We start from the raw sequence: 21,701 nt of genomic DNA on the forward strand, positions 1-21,701 counted from the left end.
TTGGGAGCCATGTAGGTGTTAGGTGTCACAGAGAAAAAATTGCTGGCAGCTCGATCAATATATAATATACATGCAAATGCAGATGAATGTTCAATTATTTTAGAGGTGCTGAGGTGCTCTATGTGGATCGATCGATGTGCAGAAGAAAATTGGCAACTGGATCAATAATATATACATATGCAAATCTATATGTAGCTCTACCTAATGGACGTGAGCGATACTCGATTGGGCATGGGAGTGTGTGGGTATAGGCAAGAACCATCCTAGCTTGTTTCTGTCCTGGAGCAGAGAATATGAAGGCCATTTAAAAAATCAAAAACATTTTTCACTTTAGTAGTAAAAGTGGATTTTTTTTTCAATTCATGATAACTAATTGATGTGTGCACAAGTCATTCTCGGAACCAGAGAAAGTAAAACACAAAGGACAAAGAGCATGTTCATTAGGATGGCACCTAACCTTGCAACAGCTAATATAAGGTTGGACAAAGCATAGCGGGCATAAAAGAAAAACGCTGTGTCAAATCGGCTTCCAAAGTTTGACAACAACCAAACATGCCTAGCTACAGCCTTGACTAATAGAGCGGGACTTGCAACGAAGACAAGATTGGAGGCGACTGAACATGCCAGCATGGCCATGTTATTGGCACATGCATATACACGCACGCACGCATCGATCGTTCGATCTGCTGCCTGCACATGTCACGTGTGCGAACCTAACTTGGCACGTGATAGCAGAGTAGTCGTGTGCCATCCTCGTAATCGCAGCAAAGTTACACCGACGATGGAACGAACAAAGTTAAACCGTTGCCTTTGCTTAGGGTAAGCATGCATGGTTGTCACTGAAAATTTGAGACTGAGGGAAAGCATCCTGTTGTCAAGTGGATGGAGTTAAAAAAACACCAGAGTAGCTGCACACTGCCGCTGTTATTGGCACTCGCATGTACTCCTGCGAGCACACAGCTATTATTAGGAGGAAGGTATGAGCCAGCAAATCAATTCCAATTACTCACCAATAGGAAGCCGGATTGAACAGCCGGCCTATAACTGACAGAAGAACAAATAGGAGCCAGGTAGCCATGGCCACAACTTTATTTACAAATGAGCACATTGACAAAGAACCGTAGCCGGAGATTATAACATACCAACCAGCAGGACTAATGTAGGAGAGATTAGCTAAACAGTGAGTTAATTACTGCATTACACAGTCAATAAGTTCACAGTGCGCCAATATTAATATCCTTATCCATACATCCCCAGGAGGATATAAATAGAAGGGATGATATTTTTGCAGCGAAATATGAGACAGAGGGAAGGTTCCATCGCTATGTTGCATCACCATATGAAGTCCTCGGCACTGATAAACCTGAAATCCCACATGTCAGATATCGCAAAATAATTCCATGCCAGTCTTTTAATATAAACAAATTTTAACCATCAAAATTCGACAACATAGAACATGGATGCACATCGTGCACCTCAGGAGCCTTGGCCTCACTTTGCCCCAGCATATGCTTGTAGCCATGTAATACCAAGAGCAGTATCAAGAATAAAGCTATGCTATTTGCTTATGACACGACTAAGTGATTGAGGGCAAAATGTGCACAAGAAAATGATAGAAAAAAGTTTAGAAAGCACTTACAGTATGCTGGTTTCGTATTTTTCTCATTCTGATTCTGAATCTGAAGCATCACAGAATTCAACGGGCAAGGAGATGCTTCTTGTACCACGTTCGAGGAGATCATAAACTTCAAGCTACAAGAACCAAAGGAACACAAATTAATACTCCTTGTTAGTTTCAATTAATATGAACATTCAACATTTCTACATTGCATGTTTTCAAACATACCTTGAGATCTACAGTGGAGCTTGAATCAGTACTTCCCTGCAAGAAATCCCAACCAAGAGAGAGAAGATAATCTTCCAACTGCAGACAAAATTTGAACGTATTAGCAATAGATAATCTTCTCGATGCAAGGGGTCCACAAATATTAGGGGGTCCACAAATATTAGATGCAATTTTCACCTGAGGTAGAGTTTGAGCACACAGCCCATCAAGAGAAACAATCACATCTCCATTTCTAATGCCAAGCTTCTCAGCAGTAGAACCAATTGATACCTAGACAGGTTAAAAGAATTATAGTGTTAACCTGTATATATAGTCTAAATAGAGCTCCATACACACTGAACATAAGAGTCATACCTCATCTACAATGTAGCCATTGTTGATGTTGTGATCAAGAGATATCACCTCCTGGAGCGACACATCCAGCAGCTCCACAGTCCTTAAACTCAAATCATGTACGGGGCGAGCAATACGACTGAAATAAGTTGTACTCGATCAATCAGCTCCAAAATTTAACCACAAAGAAGCCAAAGGCAGCAGTTCCATAAGACCATGTCATTGTCACTTAAACGATATATTAGCTCAAGGATCATTCGATCTGTCTGAAAATACTACTGGTTTTCAAGTGATATTTCCACTACTAAATTAAGGGCACACCACTAATTCTAGTTCAATATCATACATGGCAACAACTTTGTGCATGAAAAATGGTTATTTAGTATAATACTTCAGGGTCATAATTCTAAAAACAGGATATGTTTATTTTCTTTCTCCCATGGCTTTCACTAACCGAGCTTTAACCAGGCACCATTCAAAACAAGGCAGATTGTCTATAAGAACCAATTGAAATTGATTTTCTCCCCAGATAGCCCCTTATGTTGACTAAATATGGATGACCCATTTTTAAGCAACCATTCGAGCTCCTCATGTTAGATTTGACTTCAGAAGGCATTAGCAACTTAAGACAAATTCAGTAATCTCCAGGAAACAGACCACATTTGTTCAAGTGGATACAGCCAATAGCAGGTTTGCACTTAATACCAGGTAATGCAGATAACATTGGTACTTGTCCAAAGTCTGAGCATATGGCATTATACTTAATGATTCTGATAGATGGGTTTTAACAGATCCAAGCTTGTGCATGTATGACGGCAATGCCACTAGCCAATTTTCCTGTCTACCTAGCACGCTAGCAGCAATGTCTCGTGCAGCTTTTTCAACTTTCGATAGTATGCAAGCTCCCACTTTCAAACATGATAGCATATATTTCTACATGGGGCAAGGGGCAAGTTGCACAGCTAAGTGAAGTAAATCATTAAACATGATAACATATATTTATACATGGAGCAAGGGGCAAGTTGCTCAGCTAAGTGAGTAAAGTGTTAAAATGCAAACCTCTATAAACATCAAACAAATTGCTGCATCACTGCTTATAACTCAAAAAAATATGTAGAATTTTAAAACCAATTAGATGTTATAGATATTAGCCAAGTTATAACATCAGTGCAACAATGAGAAAAGGTTAGCGTCTTAGCGAACCTGAACTTCAGCCACATTTCAATGCATGTGAGGATGGTGGAGATGGCAAAAATATTAGCATGTGAACCAACATTATCGAATGTCATCCCAATGACACTGCCCTCATGATCAATCACTGGTCCTCCAGTGACATACTGCATAGAAAAAAATACTACTAAGAAAGCTGCGTGACGAAACAAGAATACAGTGCTGGGAAATAATAATACACAATTATTACCTCAGGAAGTTCACAGCTAAGAAGCATGAGGTGGTTGCGATTTAAATTTTCTGGATCTTCAGACCACAAGATCCTCCCATGCCTGGCCATCAGATTAGACTCTTCGCCCCTAGCCAAAATGAAAACATCCTGACCATAGTTTGGGTTACATCCAAAAGTGGGGAGCTGCAAAGGTAAGTCTGAATCTGACGAGATCTCCAATAAAGCAATGTCATAATGCTTATTGAAGAACAAAAGTTGCCCCTCAAAGATGCTCCGATTTGGCAAGCAAATGTGTAGCTGAAAGGGTAAAATGAGCTTTGATTAGAATACAGTGCTACAGGATCAAGAAAATAGCCGATCAGATAAGTACCATGCAAAAAAATAACTGCATAAAGAGAAACAAACACATAGCTTTAATATGTGCACAATAAGCAGATGATTCCATAATTTGGGGCACAGGAAGTGTGTTGAATCCAGTAGTAGTGTGTCCATGTAATGGAAAGAGAGCACGAAAGGACAATAGGAGGTAAGCATAACGAAACTGTGGTGTAAACTGTACCTAACATGTCAGAAGAATGAAAAGAAAACAAGACATAGGCATGCAAGTATATTTACATGGACATCATAGTATCTGAATGGCAATACATCAGAAAATAAAAATTAGAATGAAAAAGTAGGATTGAGATCTAAAACGAAAATGAACAGATGATATAATTGTGGGCGTCTTTACTGTATTCAAATACCAGGAAAACATGAACATAATTGGTACTTCAAGCCATCAAGGCGGACACATACAGGCGAGGTACTAAATTAGTGTACAGCACAAAACATCTCAATTCTATAAGGCAAGCTGAGGCACGTGACAGGGACGTACATCTTAAGCACAAGAGAATGAACTATTAACTGCAGGCTGCAACCACTACAGTGCAAAGTAGAAAACATCATTTGACAAAGAATTGAGCATTGGTTGGATTACACTAGTATGTATTTTGCAAGAAATGTCAAAGATTGGAGAAAGAACGTGACAGATGTGATAACTGAGTATAAATATATTATGCAGAAGTCTGCCATTGTGCCACAACCAGTGAAAGTCAACACTAATCTGTAAAGTTTAAGGTAAGCTCCACAAATTGAACATAGAAAGCTTTGTCACTACCTTATTGTTGGGATTAAGTCCATGTACAATTTCAGAACAAGTCAATACTCTAGCGCACTTCTTGTTCTCCTTCCAACCAATGAAGATGCCAGTCCCTCGGTAAGTGACCTTCCCATCTGCAAACAGATGTGAACGTTATCATAAAGTTAGGAGGTAATCAGGTACATGTTCCACACCCAATTTTACCAAGCGCAATGGAGGAGACGCTGACGGTTGAGCGTGCGGCATCCCGAACCAGCGCCTTGTCTCTTGAGCTGGCGACACTCTCAGCAGTATCCGGGTCCTTGAGTTTCACCAGAGTAGGAAGATTTCCACGAGGATCTAGGTGCAACAAAAGATGCAGCATGAGTCAGTTGTGCAGTAGGAACACTTCCGGGTTTTCAGTTGAGAAGAAGTGACCTTTTACAGGACGCATGACATGTGGATTGGCTGGCAGCGAGGAGGAAGCGACGTGGTATTAGGAATGGATGCAGCAGGTAAGGCACTGGAGCTGTCTGCTGCTGCTGCCGCCGCCGCCGCCGTGTCCCCCTGCTGCTTCGCCTCGGAGGCAGTAGTGGTGCTACCGCCCACCAACTCCGCCGCCGCCGCCTCAATCTTCATCCTCTTATTAGGAACCGGCCCTTGGTCTCCCGATTGTTTTGTTTCTAAGAGCAACCGCAGTGTGCGGTTCGACGACGGGTCGATGCAATTAATACGAGGATGGAACTGAGTACGATACATTGGGGGCTTGGATCGATGGAGAACCTGCTCCTTTGGATCGAACCCGCTCCTTCGCAGGGACCATCGTCTTCTCTCTCCCGCCGTTGGTGCTCCCGCCGTAGTCTGGAATCCCAACTCCTTCTCCCGGCGAGTAGGCTGCGGCGCGAGAGGAAGGCTGGAAGAGGTAGGAGGCGGAGCGGAGATCGGAGTTCGGGCGATTCTGGAGAACGCAGACGCCGCGGCCCTGGCGGCGCGCGTACTCCGTGACGCAGTCGACAACGTCGGCGCCGGTCGCGACCACGAGGACGGCTGGTCACCGCCGCCGCCGCTCCCGCCCGCCACGGCCTCGCTGCCGACAGATGATGCTGCGCCCGCCGCTCTGCTGCTGCCTCCTTCATGCGGAGGGGAGGCACGGGACTTCCACCGCGAGATCCAGATCGAGAGTGGACGGATGATGGGGGCAGACGCGAGACAACGACAGTGTCAGGCATGGAGGAGCAGGGCGGAGGAGCAGACTGCGGCGCGCGAGGAAGGCCGGAGGAGGCAGGGGACGGGGAACGAGGGGAGGCAGGGGATGGCAGGTCCGGCGGCAGACTCTTTTTTTTTTTTTTGTAAGCTCGGCGGCGAACTCCGTGCGAGACGAAGTAGGCCGTCCGTGCGGTGGGAGAGGAAGGTAGTTGAGGAAATGAAATTATTGTTGTGCGGGTCTCACACATAGAACAGGACGCGTCCTTTCATGTGTGGAGCCCACCATTGAGTGGGCCCCGGTTCTACTGGTGGTGCTCTAATGCGTCCGCCAGCGAGCCCGGACTACCTCTCCTCGCCGCCATTAGCGGAGATCAGCCTTGCCTTGCTGGTGGCCTCCCCCTCTCCTTGCCGCTCGAGCCGCCGTGGGTTGGATCAGAGCATGGAAGCGAGAGACAGAGAGAGCATACCTGGTTGAAGTATGCTGGAGCACAAACCGGACCTGAAGTTGAATCCGACACCGACACGAATCCCAGCTCTCCTTTTTCTAGCCTAATTCCTTCCGTTTGTTGCTCCATAGCAAAGCGCCTCGGCCCGCGGGCAGGCGGCGACCCACGCGCGTCGGGGCGTGGGGGTCTTGGGCTGCCGGAGCAAGCTCCTATGCCAGAGGAGAGCGCAATGCCGGAGGTGGGCAAATCGCGTGGGGAAGTAGGAACGCCGAAGCCTCGAAGGGGAATGCAAGGGCAAAAAACTCTAGCAGCTGTCTCCATCGCTGCTGCTAATTAACAGACACACGCAAGGATTTTCGACACTTTAGGCCATGTTTAGTTAAAAAAAATCTTATGCGTGGCATCAAATTTTTGAACACATAAATGGAACAATAAATATAGTTCAAAAACATAACAAATTACGAGACAAAATTATCTTAGGCCTTATTTAGATGCAAAATTATCTTGCCAGACATATATAAAGTATTACATCTAGATAAAATAAAAAATAAATTGCATAGTTTGCTTGTAAATTACGAGACAAATCTAACGAGCCTAATTGGGTCAGATTAGACAATAAATCGCTATAGTAGATATGTGCTAATGTCAGATTAATTAGTTTTAATAAATTTGTCTCGTAATTTACAGATGAGTTTATAATTAGTTTTGTAATTAGTTATGTTTAGTATTTCAAACGTGCAAAGATTTCATTTCAAAAGCATTACACACGCATCTAAATAAGGTCTTAGTGCTCCCTCCATCTCAAATCATTAATCGTTTTTAAATTTTCTAAATTTTATAGTTTTTATCTACATATATATTATATTTAGATGCATAACAACAACAACAATATAGCCTTTTTTCCCAAGCAAATTGGGGTAGGCTAGAGATGAAACCCGGAAGAAATAAGTTCAAGGTTCAGGCACATTGATAGCTAGTCTCCAAGCGCTCCTATCCAAAGCTATCTCTCTAGAGATATTACAATCCTTAAGGTCTCTCTTAACCAACTCATCCCACGTCAGTTTAGGTCTACCTCTACCCCTCTTTACATTATCGACCCGTTCAAGAACCCCATTACGCACCGGCGCCTCAGGAGGCCTTCGTTGGACATGTCCAAACCATCTCAGCCGATGCTGAGTAAGTTTCTCCTCAATTGGTGCCACCCCGACCCTATCCCGAATAACTTCGTTCCGGACTCTATTCCTCCTTGTGTGCCCGCAAAACCACCGCAACATCCGCATCTCTGCTACACTCAGTTGCTGCACATGTCGCTTTTTTTAGGCCAACCTTCAACACCGTATAACATCGTCGGATGAATTGTTGTCCTATAGAATTTGCCTTTTAGCTTTTGTGGCGCCCTCTTGTCACAAAGGATGCCAGAAGCTTGCCGCCATTTCAACCAGCCAGCTGAAATTCTATGCCTAACATCTTCATCAATGTCGCTATCCTTTTGTAGCACCGATCCTAAATATCGAAAAGTATCCTTCTGGACCACCACTTGCCCATCTAGACTAACGTCTCCCCCCTCATGCCTAGTCGCGCTAAAATCGCACATCATGTACTCGGTCTTGGTCCTACTAAGTCTGAACCCTTTCGACTCTAACGTGCGTCTCCACAGCTCTAACTTCCTATTAACCCCTGCCCTACTCTCGTCAACTAGCACCACATCATCAGCAAAAAAGCATACACCAAGGGATCTCACCTTGTATATCCCTTGTGATCTCATCCATCACTAAAGCAAATAAATAAGGGCTCAATGCTGACCCCTGGTGTAGGCCTATGTTAATAGAAAAGTCAGTGGTGTTGCCATCACATGTCCGGACAAACGTCGTCGCATCCTTGTACATATCCTTAATGAGGGTAATGTACTTAGTTGGGACTTTGTGCTTCTCCAAAGCCCACCACATGACATTTCTCGTTACTTTGTCATATGCCTTCTCAAGGTCAATGAAGACCATGTGCAAGTCCTTCTTCCGCTCCCTATATCTCTCCATCAATTGTCGTATTAAGAAAATCGCCTCCATGGTTGACCTTCCAGGCATGAACCCAAATTGGTTTTGGGTCACACTTGTCACTCTTCTTAGGCGATGCTCGATAACCCTCTCCCAAAGCTTCATCGTATGGCTCATCGGCTTAATTTCACGGTAGTTAGTACAATTTAGATGCATAACAAAGGTATAAATTTAGAAAAGTTAAAATAACTAATAATTTAAAATAAAATGAGTACTATTTTCTTTTCTTCTTTTAACTTTCCTTGTTTCTCCTCCTCCGTCATCTCCATAACTTCGCGACCCTCATCTAAGACTATGCTGTCGCCATAGGACCAGGGTTTTATTTCCCAACCGGAAACCGGTTACCGCCGCCCTCCGGTACCGGTTTACCGGACCGGTTAGGCCGGTAACCGGTGGAAACCGGTTGAATTCAAATCCAAATTCAAATAAATTCAAATTTTCCCGTGCAACCGGTTCCGACCGGTTTACCGGCCGGTTTGACCGGTTTACCGGCCGGTTTTACCGGTTTACCGGTCGGTTTGACCGGTTTGAAATTCAAACGCTCCCGTGCAACCGGTTTACCGGCCGGTTTTACCGGTTTACCGACCGGTTTGACCGGTTTACCGGCCGGTTTGACCGGTTTGATCGGTGGGCCTTCATGGGCCGACCCATTTTTTTTTCTTTTTTGATTTAACTTTAAATTCTCACAAACTGTACTAAATGAATGAATTTTTGAGAAAATTTGACACCATTAGATTCATCACACCTTGAAGTATTTTTAGAAATTTTTTGGGAATTTTTCATTTTTTGAATTCAAATTTAAAATTTGAATTTTGACCGGTTGGGTACCGGCCGGAACCGGAACCGGACCGGACCGGTTTGACCGGTAACCGGTCAAACCGGACCGGTTCCCACCGGTTAGGTTAACCTTGCATAGGACTCGGCGAGGACTTGTATTGTGTCTTCTAAGTTCTAATCGCCGCTACGTTAACGTATCATCTCTTCACATTCCTTTACCAGCATCATCCAAACTACCAATCATCCATCCATTCATCTTGTCTTTATGCCGACAACCACAGTTAGGAATCAGGATAAACTTCATCTGAAAGACGCTATATAAACTAGAAAAACTCTTGAATCTACAGTTTTAACTTATTGCCAATTTCGTTTTTCATTGTCTATGGAATGAACAAAAAGCTACTATCTCTATTCCGCATGTCATAGTTTGAAAAAGTCCTTCGAGTTATGCTTTGATCAAATGTGTCTTATAATATACTGACAATTTCTCCAAGATCAATGATGAATTAAAATATAATTGATGATAGAAAAATTATGGTATTTGACTTTCTAGAACCCTAAGATGCTTATTAAAAACGAACGAAGCAAATATGCTCCTCTAGTGTTCGTACAGGGAAACAATATGGGATAAACCCCGAGAAAGGAAAAAGAAAAAAAAAGTTCAACCATGGGCATGTGAAAGAATCAACCATAGATGGAGGAAAACAGAACCAAAATCGATGACAAGTGGGCCACCAACTAGTATTGGCCCACAAGTCATGCTCGCCGATGGCAGCGTTGAAATATCTCTCGGTCTTCTTTAATTAGCCCGGCTCCACTGGCCAAACCGAGTGTACTATATATCCACACTGCACCCACCTGCTCGCAGAAAGTTTCAATCTAGAGTGTCGCTTGTTTCAAATCCATCCCTTGCTTCCCCTCCCCGCTTCCTCGTACCAAATCTAGGGTTTCCGATCGAAATCCTCCGCCTCCGCCGCCACCGCCGGTGATAATGTCGGCCAGTGCCGAGCCCGAGAAGGACGCCGCGGCCGCGGCCGCCGAGGGCGACGAGGACGCGGAGACGAAGGGCAGCGCCTCCGGCTGGGAGCTGCTGTACTGCGGTGGGACGAGCTTCGACACCATGGGCCGGAAGGTGGTGGGCGGGGCACAGGGCAACCTGGTGTCCCCGACGCGATTGCGGCCGCTGATGGGCGTCGACATCCGCTTCGTCGGCTCTGGCTGCAGTGAGTTCCCGGCATCCTTGCCCGCGTTTGAGATGATGTGTGCGCTAGTTCTTTTTTTTTTGGCGGGATGGAGGAGCTGGAACCAGCTGATGCATAGAAATGTTTAGATTAGTTTGTGATGATAAATGCAATCAAACGTAGGCAGATCGAGTTGATCTGTGTCCCTTGTTTGGAGTTGGTGGTTGCTTTCAGTGGTTGGATCATTGGATGAGTTCACGCTGAAAAGTTAGCCTGCCTCGTTTTAACAAATGTACAGGAAATGGCCGCAAAAATATGATACTGCAGTCCCATCATAGTTGATAGGTCGAACTTTTCAGTACAGCCTTAGTGGCACCAACGTGGCAGTGCAAAAGAACTTGTTAGTTGGTGTTTCGTAATTTTGGCACATATTGAATCGAATAATGCAGTGAACCTAGATACAACCCTTTGATGGATTTCAATCATCAGTCATGTGTGGAAAATGTTGAAAAATTCTAGCCAGTTACTTGAACAATCGGGTGGCATGCACAGCTGCTTGGAATTATAAAAATAATGTGCCAATAGAGTATTGCCTTCTTAGGGAATAATTATGAACATTCGACAAGATTAGTTTAGGGAACAAGTGCAAAAGGAATGAGGAGTTAAAGCCTTTAACCTTGTAATTTCATCAAAAGCTGTAATTGAAATAGCAGCAAATTGGATTCGATTAGGACTATAAGGTGTTAAGAACTAACCAGCAGTGACTTGTTCCTGTATTTCCCATGATGAGCCTGCACGGACACTGCGGGGTTTGGGGGGGGGGGGGGGGGTTCGGTAGGCTTACTTTGTCCAAAAGAAACAAAAGGCGTTCACGGGGTAGGGGCAGAAATCAATTTGGATAACAAGAGGTGAAGTGGTGGAAGCACTAAAAGCTGCCCAGAAAAACAATGCGCGCACGGGATGAGGAGGTGAACAAATACATATGGGTCGGTCGGTCTACTTGGACCAAAAACAAGTGGTGAAGTGATGGAAGCCCAAACAGTCGGGGCCCTGTGCCCCAGTTCTACCCCCAACACCTTTTGTCTCCTCTACATCCTTTTCTCCCCTAGCCCTCTGTGCACTTGGAGGGATGGACCAGAGGTGGCATGCAGTGTTTCAAAGGCGTCGCCTAGGCGTCCAGGCGGACCCAGCTCGCCTCGCCTTTAAAACACTGGTGGCATGGGGAGGCCAGTTGGCCAGGAGTGCTTGTTGGTGGCGCAAGAGGTTTGACACTACCTGGGGCATGGGAGAGGAGGGGTCAATATTGGGAGGGGTTGGGGTGTATTGTAACAGCGCGGCGTGGAATTTTCTTAAGATGGAAAACCCTAATTTACTGTTCATTTCTAAAAGTAACCTCACACATGGTTTGGTGAATAATTAAGGCAGTATTGTGAATTGTGACATTATATTTCTTCTACATTAACACATATGTTACTTTACCATGCTGTGTATTTTTCGCTTAATAACTTGATAGACTTTTCAGTCTTTGCTAACAACTTGTTTTATCATTTTCCCAGCTGCTTGCCATTGTGTTGCTTTGGATGCTGAAGGCAGATGTTATACATGGGGTCGCAATGAGGTATAAATCTGAATAGATAGTTGCGTTTGTGCCCCGTATTACTTAACACTATTGCTTTCTAGCAGAAGGGACAGCTAGGGCATGGGGATACTCTTCTGCGTAACCTGCCAACTGTTGTTTCACAACTATCAAAGTAAGATATTGCGTACAAAAGTGAACTCTTTACCTGCAGTTTTCTTGCTAACAGCTGTGTGTAGTGTTGGTAGACTCATGACCTGATTAGGAAGTATGATTAATATGAGTGGTTTGAAGGCGTTAAATATTGTCTTTTTGTGTTCCAATACGTTAACATACACTTGTTGTACCTGCAGATACAAAATCATCAAAGCAAGCGTTGGCAGAAACCATACAGTGGTTGTAGCTGATGATGGGAAATCCTTCTCTTTTGGCCACAATAAGCATGGGCAGTTAGGGACGGGCTCCTTGAGGAATGGTTGGTACCATTACTTCTTATTTATCTCTGAGTAACCACAGAAGTGCCTGCACATACCATTTTGGTTCTGAAGGATTGTTATGAGTAACCACAGAAGTGCCTGCACATACCATTTTGGTTCTGAAGGATTGTTATGAGTAACCACAGAAGTACCTGCACATACCATTTTGGTTCTGAAGGATTGTTATGTGTTTTAAATCTCTGCTTACATTTAAATATGTTAACCGAAATTCTTTTTTCCCTATTCTGTTTGATGCGCCGCTAGTACTTTGATGTAGCGTCTCATGTGCAGTGATGGAGCTACATGGTATGCCAGGTTGGCCCTGGCATACCCAAGAATCGGACCAGCCCATTAGTTAAAAATGTTTCCTGAGGAGCGACGGACTATTGGCCGGTGCCCGGGTGGCGGTGGCCACAAAAGGCATACTCTGATTTCAAATCTTAGCTCTGCCACTGCTCATGTGAACTCAAATTTATCTTGGAACATGTTCGGAATGACATTTCATATGTTCCTTTTACCCCTAATGACTAATTATTGCAGTTAACTTTTTTAATAACCTGTTTGTAAGACAATTGTCCAATGCCATTAATTAGTCTTGAGAATCTTGTGAACATTTTCTCTGGCATCAATTTGACATATTGCTGTTATTCTGCGGTTCCTACGATTGCTGCAGAAATTGAGTCATCGCCAGTGCCCTGTATCGTTTCCGAAGCAACAAATGCTGTATGTGGAGCTGATTTTACAGTCTGGTTGTCATCAGTGGAAGGCTCTTCTATACTGTATGTCTTACTGGAAATTCAAAACTAGAAATCTTGAACCTCATTTGATTAATATCTGCTTTGGCTGTAGTTAGTGGGTGTTGTTCGTCAGTTTTTTTGAGGCAGTATTTTATTCTTCTATGCTATATTGCTATTCAGTACAGCAGGCCTTCCCCAATATGGTCAACTCGGGCATGGAACTGATAATGAGGTTAGCTGTTACTCCCTTTTTTTGCACAGGTTGACTATTCTTTGAATTTATTATTTATTCACTATGATTTGATTTATGCTATTTCAGTACAATGCTAAAGATTCGTCTGTCAAGCTGACGTATGATCCTCAGCCCCGCCCACGAGCGATTGCTACATTTTCTGGGAAAACTGTAGTCAAAGTTGCATGCGGAACTAATCATACAGGTTTTTCTTCTTCTTTCATTCTTTCGAGTCATCATGATTAACACTGATTCAACCCTATTTCTTTTACTTGTATGTGGCAGTCGCAGTTGATTCCAGTGGCTTTGTTTACACGTATGTGTTTTATTCACCACTTATTTACACATTTTCAAAACTGAAGTAGTTAAGAGGCATGAGTTCCTCTGTATATGCTGTATGCAGTCCACATATGTGCAGGATATAACATTTTTTTTCCAGTTCTGAGGTTTTCTATTTTTTCCCTTACTGTGTTTTTTTTTTGTGTGTTTGGCAGATGGGGTTTTGGTGGATATGGAAGGTATGATATTATGGGCATGCATCCTACTTTAGCAATGTTATTGTCCAAGACCAAGGTGGTTCATATAACATCTTGCTTTTTTATTTAGGTTGGGCCACAGGGAACAGAAGGATGAATGGCAACCTCGTCTTGTAGAAATCTTCCAGAAGCACAATGTTCTGCCTCCTAATGCTATTGTCTCAGCTGGTTCTGCAAGTTCTGCATGCACAGCTGGTATGGCGCAGCTAGCTCTGATGCTATTTGGACCATTGGGATAATAGGTTTATGCGCTATCTTGGTTGTTTGCATGAACTATCATAAATGATAAGTGCTGGTAATATTAGCATTTTTTCATGTATCATATTTTGGAATTTTCCGTGTCTCCATAACTTTCCATGTGTGTGCCTTTAAACCTGAGTTTCTTTTTCTGAACATACATGTAAGTGCTCATCTCATGGAAATCTGTAGTAGAAGTGTAGAACAATTGCTCTCAATACTTGGTTACTTGATGAATTTACACTATGCATAGTTTTTCCTTTTTTTAGTGGTGGCTCATGTTGCTTCAGATCTAGCATACCCTGACTTTCGTGGGACTAAAAATGGTTTTGTTGTTGTATTAAATATAAAAGTTCACTTGCAATAAAATAGGGAAATAAAAATCTTGTTAATTACAGCGGCCGATATAACCCATTGTTCCATTTATTTAGGAGTGCAAATAAAATGCTTATCAGGTTGCTTGCTGATCAAGCTATTTATTCCAAGCCTATTGAATCTTGTGACACTATGTGACTTGTGAGCCTCTGGTTAACTGTCATGATTGTAGTTTAATGACTTTTATGCTATATCATGTTATGGTGAATATTTTTTTGAATTATGCAGGGCATATGTATATGTTTTGCTTATTCAGGCCTAATGTTTCTACTTGTGCTTGGTTCTAGTGTCAATTGCACCATGAGGCATCTGACATTACCCTTGAAGTAATCTGGTCTATACTTAAACCATGTTGGATTTTAATATTTTATGCCTGTTTGATGAAAAAATTCTTTCACATACGGCTGCTATTCATTGCTTGTGAAAAGCATTGTCTGTATAGTTTGAACTCTGCTAACTAGGAACATCCTGGTTGTATTGCAAAACCTATAATCTATAACATTGTTATTAATTTCTGGTTATTTGGTTTGATTGCTAGGTGGTGGACAGTTGTACATGTGGGGAAAGATGAAGAATACAGGCGATGATTGGATGTATCCGAAGCCTGTAATGGATTTAAGGTTCCTTACACACTTGTCACCATAATGCAGAATTCCAAAACCTACCACTTTATGTTATTGCATGTCTTTTCTTGAGAGGCTGTTTAGTTATTTATCACAGTTAGCTGCCTGATGTAACATTGTTATCCTGAGTTATCTGCTTAATCTATGATTTTTTTTTGCTTCAGTGGTTGGAATATTCGCTGCATGGCTTCTGGTAACATGCACCATGTTGTTGGTGCTGATGATTCATGCATAAGCTGGGGTGTTGCCCAGAATGGAGAACTTGGTTATGGGCCTAATGGGCAGAAGTATGTCTATATAAAAATAGAATATGTTGATTGTACAAAAACCTTCACTCATTATACTGGTCTAATTGGCCATTGCTGTTCCATATATTTGTACTGTAGGTCATCTGCAAATCCCAAAAAGGTTGACATTCTTGAGGGAATGCATGTTACAAGGTAATTACACTAAATGAATGTCAGTTTTCATTCCCTGTTGACATTATAGTCTATAATGATTTGAGAACACTTTCTCCAGTGTCGGTTGTGGATATGGACTGTCTCTAATTGTTGTGGACAGGGCAAATATTGGTGATCGACTTGATAAGGTAACTTAAGAACACTTTGTTGCATGGACTTTTCAGTTGCTTAATGTTAGGCTACACATTCAATTGAACGTTTGATCATGCAACAAGAAATGGGTCTGAATCACCACCTGTCCTTAGACTCCTTTCCATAAAGATATGCATCAACACAGTTTCCACCTATGATGAGTTGTCCATCGGATAATCTGATTGTAAACAAGTTTTTTTTCCTGCTCAACGACTGAATCAAAATGTGATCGATCAAATAACAAATTAGAGATAACTTGGAGCTCACAATTGAATGAATGGGTCTTGCAAATATTGTCTATTTAACATGGCTTTTATTTGATATATTATTTCCTAATGAGAAATTTGTAGTCATATATTCCCGAATGACCTATATCCTTTAGCAATAAGATGAAGCATATGGGATGAGATTGCAAGTTTACCTGGTCAACCTGGATTTATAGTAACATGTTTCAACATCGAGCACTCTTTTATTACCTTGCAATGCAGATGTCATGTTAGCCTTTTGTATCCTTCAGTGCTTGGTGTTTGCAGTTTTAAATTGTTATATTTTAATACACATCTTTTTTGATGCTCAGCTGGAGATTTATGATGGTGATACAACTGAAGGTTTGTATTCCCTCATTTGTTTTGGAATAACACAGACATTTTAATGCTGGTTAAAATAGACTGTAGAAGGGTATTGCTGTAAACCTTGTAAATCATTAATGTTTTTTCTGCATGTAAGTGAATTTAATTATCAATTTAGTTGCCCTGAACCTGAACATTATCCCGTGTGGCATCTATTTAAGGGCACACTGGGTTCAGGCCAACCTGTTTACCATGAAGACCTACCCCAGTACCCTAGATCGCAATTATACTACTACAAAAGAGAACATGGAGGCCAACTGGCTACCCATTTTCCATTTGAATTGTATTGTGCGTTGCCTATTTTTGGATCCAAATAGTCACTTGGACCTGAGCTATCATTAGTTGAAAACAATTTAATGAAAGATACCAAGTTTATGATTGTTTCATGTTGCTCTCATGTCTAGGACGATGAAATACTATTAAATAGTAACCGTATGTTCTCAAGAGCAAATTGTATAATACTCCCTCCATTTTTAGTTGGTGTATTATAGAATTTTAAAAAAGCCAAACTTAATCAATTTGACCAACGATGAGTCAAATTATATGCATGTTTATAGTGTATAAAAGTTATATGAATATATTCTTATTTCAAATATCTTTAAATATGACATTAACTTTCTAGCACTTGATATATTGTAAGAGAAATTGGTGGTCAAAGTATACCTCATAAGAAAATTTCAGATTCTAATATGCCTACTAAAAATGAACGGATGGAGTACTATACACCTATTTACCTACTCAAACTTGGTTCGCTGGTATCATTTGCTGTTTTCCTTGTCTTGCTTATGGATGGTTTTGAATTCACCACTGCAGTAGAGGAGAAGGTGGAGGTGCAAGCAACCAAGAAGGCATCTGCCAGCACCAATTCACGTGCCAACAAGCGCAAGAAAACCAAGGATGATTCTGAATCAGAAGAGGAAGATGATGAGGATGAAAGTGGGGATGATGAGAACGGAGAAATAGAAGAGGCCAAGGGTAGGCGTGGCCACAAACCCTCTAATAGGGGGAGAGTCAGGGGAGGCAAAAAGGCAGCTCCTGAGGCAAAGCCATCTGGAAGAGGTAGAGGCCGCCCTAAGAAAACTGAGAGCCCTGCTCAGAAAGGTGGAAGCTCAGGTGGACGTGGTGGAAAACGAGGGAGACCCCGGAAGTGATCATATGGTCTGCATTAAGGTGGTGTTGAAGTCAGATCAAGTGATCTCTAACACCTGATGTGATCCAACCATTGAAGATTTAATTTTGGTAGCAAAGCCTCCGCCGTACCTCAATTTCGCCAATTGCAGCTATTCAAAAACTTCATCTCTTTTTTGCCCCCTTTTTCCAAATTGAGTGTTCCATCTGATTGTAAGTCTAGAAATGCTTTAACATGTACATCTGTTCCATGTCGATGTTAATCTCACATTTGGTTTTAGGCTATTATGGACCCATCAATAGAGTGATTTATCCTGTTCAATCATACTGTCCCTTGGGCTAAGCATCAGTACCTTGTGCCCTTGAGGCTGTCTTGTGGCGGTCAACGAAGCATGAAGAATCCAAGGCTGTCATATCCGGTCACATGATCTTGCTATGTTCAGTCATTGTGTGGATATGACAAAGCACGTTCTAGTGTCTGCTTGATCTGAACTTCTGAAGAGGGTTTGGTTTTATTTGTCCTAGCTTTTGTAGTGCCCCAGTCTGGGCTTAGATGAGCCTGTTGACGCTGTTGGCCTGTCCCTCACCTGCTTTATTCTCTGACGACCGGTACTAGGCCTCTAATGTAACACCCCAGGTGTTAACCCAGGTGTTAATCACCTGTAGTTAGAGTTAATCGTGTGTTTGATATCGTCATTAACACTAACCTTGCATGCATAAAATCATTTAATTACATTTTTGCTAGTTGTTAACACATGAAATGATGACTAGTTTTCAAATCCAATGAAAAATGCTTTGAAAATAACTTTTAAATTCTTACTCAAATGAATTTTTGCCTAAAAACAAAGTTGTAGAGTTTTAAACTGTGAACAACTTTCATGTTGGTGGTTTTTCAAGTTGCTACACAAAAATTTAGGAAAAATTTAAATTCAAGCATGAACAGGATAACAAAGTACTTTCTTCAAAAATTCAAATTTGACTTTTGAACTAAGCCTCAAATGGAGTGGTGCTTGAAAAGAAAGTGGTAGAGTTTCGAATTCACTACAACTTTCATGTTCAAAATTTTTCGTGTTTCCATTAAAAAATAGGAGAAAAATTGAGTTTACAAAATGAAATTTTGAACTTTGATCTAATTACGAAATTGCCATTACACAATCTCTCCTCCTTCCTCTCTCTGTTTCACGCCGTGACGGCGCCGCACGCCGCCGCTCTCGACGTCTGTGTCCATGCGTCGGCCATCGCACCCCGACCCCTTCCGCTGCGAGCTCGTGCTTATCTCCTCTCGGTGCAGTCTTCGTTTTCCCCTCCCCTCCTTCCTCGCGCTCACGCCGAGCCGAGCACGAGCTAAGCTCGCCGCCGCCGCCCTCCGGCCAAACCTCATCGCCCCCGCTCGACCCCTCGCACCCCGACCTCCCTTGCCTTGCCCTCCACCTCCGCCCCATCCCGTGCCCGTTCGAGCCAATCCACGGCCGAATCGGCCCCTGTGCCGCCGCGGCCGCCATTGTTGGCCGCCGAAGCTCCGCCCCGCCGTCGATCCTCGTCCTCCGGCCATCCTCCGCCTAAATCGAGGCCGCGGTGAGCTCGGACGCGACGCCCTCATCCTCCCCAACCCCTTTCCCTTCGGGTTCTTGTGCTACCGGCGCCAGAATGCCGTCGCGCCGCCGGCGGCCCGCCCCTACTCCCGCAGCCACACGCCGCGAGCAGTGCTCGCGCGGCACCGGGCCGCGCCACCACGCGCGCTGGCACCGCCCGGCCGCGCTGGTGCTTGCCCCGCCCCACAGCGCCGCCGCCTGGCCCTGCGCTGGCCGGAGTGGCCGCGCCACCGCCATGCCAGCCGCCGCCCCGCCCTACGCGCCGCCGCCGCCTTGCCGGGCTGTCGCTGTTGGGTGGGCCCCGCACCTCCCGACCCCCCCCTCCGGCTTGCCTCCACCCCGCGCAGCGCCGCCTCGCCGGGTGCCGCCCAGGGCCACGGCAAGCCATGTCCGCCGGCCTCTGTGTGCGCGCGTGGGGAGAGAGAGAAGAGAGTAGGGGGTTAAGTGAAAGATTCAGGGACCCAGATGTGAGAAAGTTTTAGATCTAAGGGCCTATATGCAATATGACCTCGTTTTCCTTTATTTCTTTCTAGTTTAATTTGCTGAAACTTTGAAAATTTGCAGAAAAATGTAGAAAAATGCTAAAAATGTAAACTAAATTTTATTAGTTTGCTTGAATCAAGATCTTTAGAGGAAAAATACTCATGCTTGTTAAATGTTAGTTTTGCCCCTGCTAAAATTTTGATTTGTGCTTAAGCTGGTTTATTTTGTATCGATTGTTCTGTTGCTCCAAAAATCGTGAAATTTAGGCAGTAGTTCATTCCTTGTATGTGTAATCCACCGTAAAAATTTCATGTGCTGGTGCTGTGCACTGTTGAGTACATATGTTTATGTTTAGTTTACCTTGTGTCGATATCTCAGAACTGGGGTACCCCCCTCTTGCCGTGTCAAGACTCGGGTAGTTATCAGTAACTACGCCTTAAAGAGCTGAGCAGCCGGACCCCTGTGCTCCGGCTCCATCTCACCAGACCAACGGCACCAAACCCGATTCCCGCTCGGGGCAGGTCCGGTGTCGCCACGTGTCCCGGGGAAGGAAGCCCTCAGGGCAAAACGGCCGGGGGCCCCGGACCCCCCCTCGGGGTCCCGGACCCCCACATACTATCCGGACCCCTCAGTGGGGAGGAAATAGGCACCCCACCCGGGGGGTCCGGAGCCGCCACGTGTCCGCAGGTGGCGGCACACGCGCGCGGCCTCGATGCTTCCCCGGGAAGGCTCGCCCACCTACCGCATTCAATGCGGTAGACGAAGGGGCGCTCTGCTGTAGAGCCCGAGGTGACTTTTGCCAGGCTGTACTATTGACCGCGCGTTACCAAGGCGCACAGTGCAGCCACTGGTGCCACCCACGCCACGCTCGTCAGTCTGCTACGCCAGCCAGACACAACAGCTCGGCGACGGAATATCATAACTCCTACGAGGTAGACCCACAGTCTATGCCGCAACCTACACTGCCTCAACGGGCACCTCACCGATGGGAAAGGAGAAGACCCCCTCGGTCAGAGAGTCTACAGGACGATGAAGCGAATCCGACAAGAGATTCTCTATCACTGTAGCACCATTAGTGTCTATTTAGTATAGTATACCTCCTTGTTGGGCCCATCTGTCGGGGTCCAACACCTATGTACGCGTCCTCCTTGCACTATAAAAGGGGGACGCCCGCTAGAGAATGACTCAACCCCTGGCGGGGCAGAGAATAGACTCATTCATACAAGTGCAATACACCACACAGTGGATGTAGGGTATTACGCTCCGGCGGCCCGAACCACTCTAAATGTCGTGTGTTCTTGCGTTCTTGCCCCCGAGCTAGATCGGCCTAATAGCTTGGCAATTGCCCGAGTACTCCCCCTCAGGGAATAGGCGGGTGCGTTCCGCCACCCGGCTGTGGGTACCCCCAAAAGCCCGCGACATTTGGCGCCGTCCGTGGGGATGCGCGCAAGCATTGGCCAGATCTTCGCCCACCTTCTAGCTTCTAAGGTTGAGCTCATCCTCTGCAACGACGACGAGAAGATAGAGGGTGGCACGGTGTTGCCTGCGCCGCAAGCCCTGACGCCGAGACAGCAGCGTCCTCGATGCGGTGGCGCACGGCAGCGGCGCCTGCTGTGTGTCGCCACTGCGACACCTCAGGGCCGGCATGATGGTGCGCAGGGGCGGCGCCTGCTACGCGTCGCCCTGCGGTATCCCGGTGTCGGCTCAAGGTTTTCTCTCAAGCAACCACCGGGGGCCCCCTGCGGTGGCATGGTGTCGGCTCAAGGTTTCCTCTCAAGATGGAGCCGGAGCCGACTGCTGTGGCTCAGGAAGGATGTCTGTCGCCTTCTCTCTCGACTGGCTCGGGCCTCCCTTGGAGCTGCTGCAGACAGGCGGTAGCCCCCACCGCAAAGCGCGGGGGCCCTCGACCAGCACCAAGGAGGAGCCGGCGAACGACCGCCCTTCTCCACGCTCCGTGCTCGTCCAAACGAGCACCCGTCCATCCTCTGCGATTGTGGAGTCAGGCTGGCCCCGGTCGACAGCTGGCAACAGCAGGGCCACTCCCATTCAAAGTCAAAGAATTTGTTCTCATGCAAACTAAGCATGAAACAGTTCTTGGGCAAAGGAGGGCCCGAGGTGATGCTGG

The 21,701-nt window shown here is 44.8% G+C and overlaps 2 protein-coding genes across 5 annotated transcripts; one reads left to right on the forward strand and one right to left on the reverse strand.

Moving 5' to 3' along the window:
- Positions 1 to 992: 992 nt before the first annotated feature.
- LOC120642075 (serine protease HtrA-like) lies at positions 993 to 6,151 on the reverse strand. Of its 4 annotated transcripts, XM_039918470.1 has the most exons (11): positions 5,482 to 6,148; positions 5,137 to 5,381; positions 4,924 to 5,058; positions 4,738 to 4,853; positions 3,600 to 3,878; positions 3,383 to 3,516; positions 2,201 to 2,318; positions 2,024 to 2,116; positions 1,847 to 1,924; positions 1,640 to 1,752; positions 993 to 1,363 (listed from the first exon to the last, which is right to left on the reverse strand). In XM_039918470.1, exons 2-10 carry the CDS (start codon positions 5,150 to 5,152, stop codon positions 1,663 to 1,665), a joined length of 1,059 nt encoding a protein of 352 aa, XP_039774404.1. In that variant the 5' UTR covers positions 5,153 to 5,381; positions 5,482 to 6,148; the 3' UTR covers positions 993 to 1,363; positions 1,640 to 1,662. The 4 variants fall into 4 exon arrangements, with proteins under 4 accessions (XP_039774404.1, XP_039774402.1, XP_039774403.1 ...); XM_039918468.1 differs by having other exon boundaries at positions 4,924 to 5,381; positions 5,482 to 6,151; XM_039918469.1 differs by having other exon boundaries at positions 5,137 to 6,148.
- A 3,837-nt stretch (positions 6,152 to 9,988) lies between these two features.
- Positions 9,989 to 17,826, forward strand: LOC120642077 (protein RCC2-like). The gene is made up of 16 exons (XM_039918471.1): positions 9,989 to 10,401; positions 11,916 to 11,977; positions 12,043 to 12,110; positions 12,289 to 12,410; positions 13,085 to 13,190; positions 13,329 to 13,380; positions 13,468 to 13,585; positions 13,666 to 13,696; positions 13,875 to 13,898; positions 13,987 to 14,111; positions 15,067 to 15,148; positions 15,316 to 15,438; positions 15,538 to 15,591; positions 15,671 to 15,740; positions 16,322 to 16,352; positions 17,187 to 17,826. The coding sequence occupies exons 1-16, from the start codon at positions 10,170 to 10,172 to the stop codon at positions 17,522 to 17,524; spliced, it is 1,638 nt and encodes a 545-aa protein (XP_039774405.1). The 5' UTR covers positions 9,989 to 10,169; the 3' UTR covers positions 17,525 to 17,826.
- Positions 17,827 to 21,701: the final 3,875 nt, after the last annotated feature.

This window comes from Panicum virgatum, chromosome 7K, assembly GCF_016808335.1.
Source record: "Panicum virgatum strain AP13 chromosome 7K, P.virgatum_v5, whole genome shotgun sequence".
In the NCBI taxonomy this organism is placed as follows: Eukaryota; Viridiplantae; Streptophyta; class Magnoliopsida; order Poales; family Poaceae; genus Panicum; species Panicum virgatum.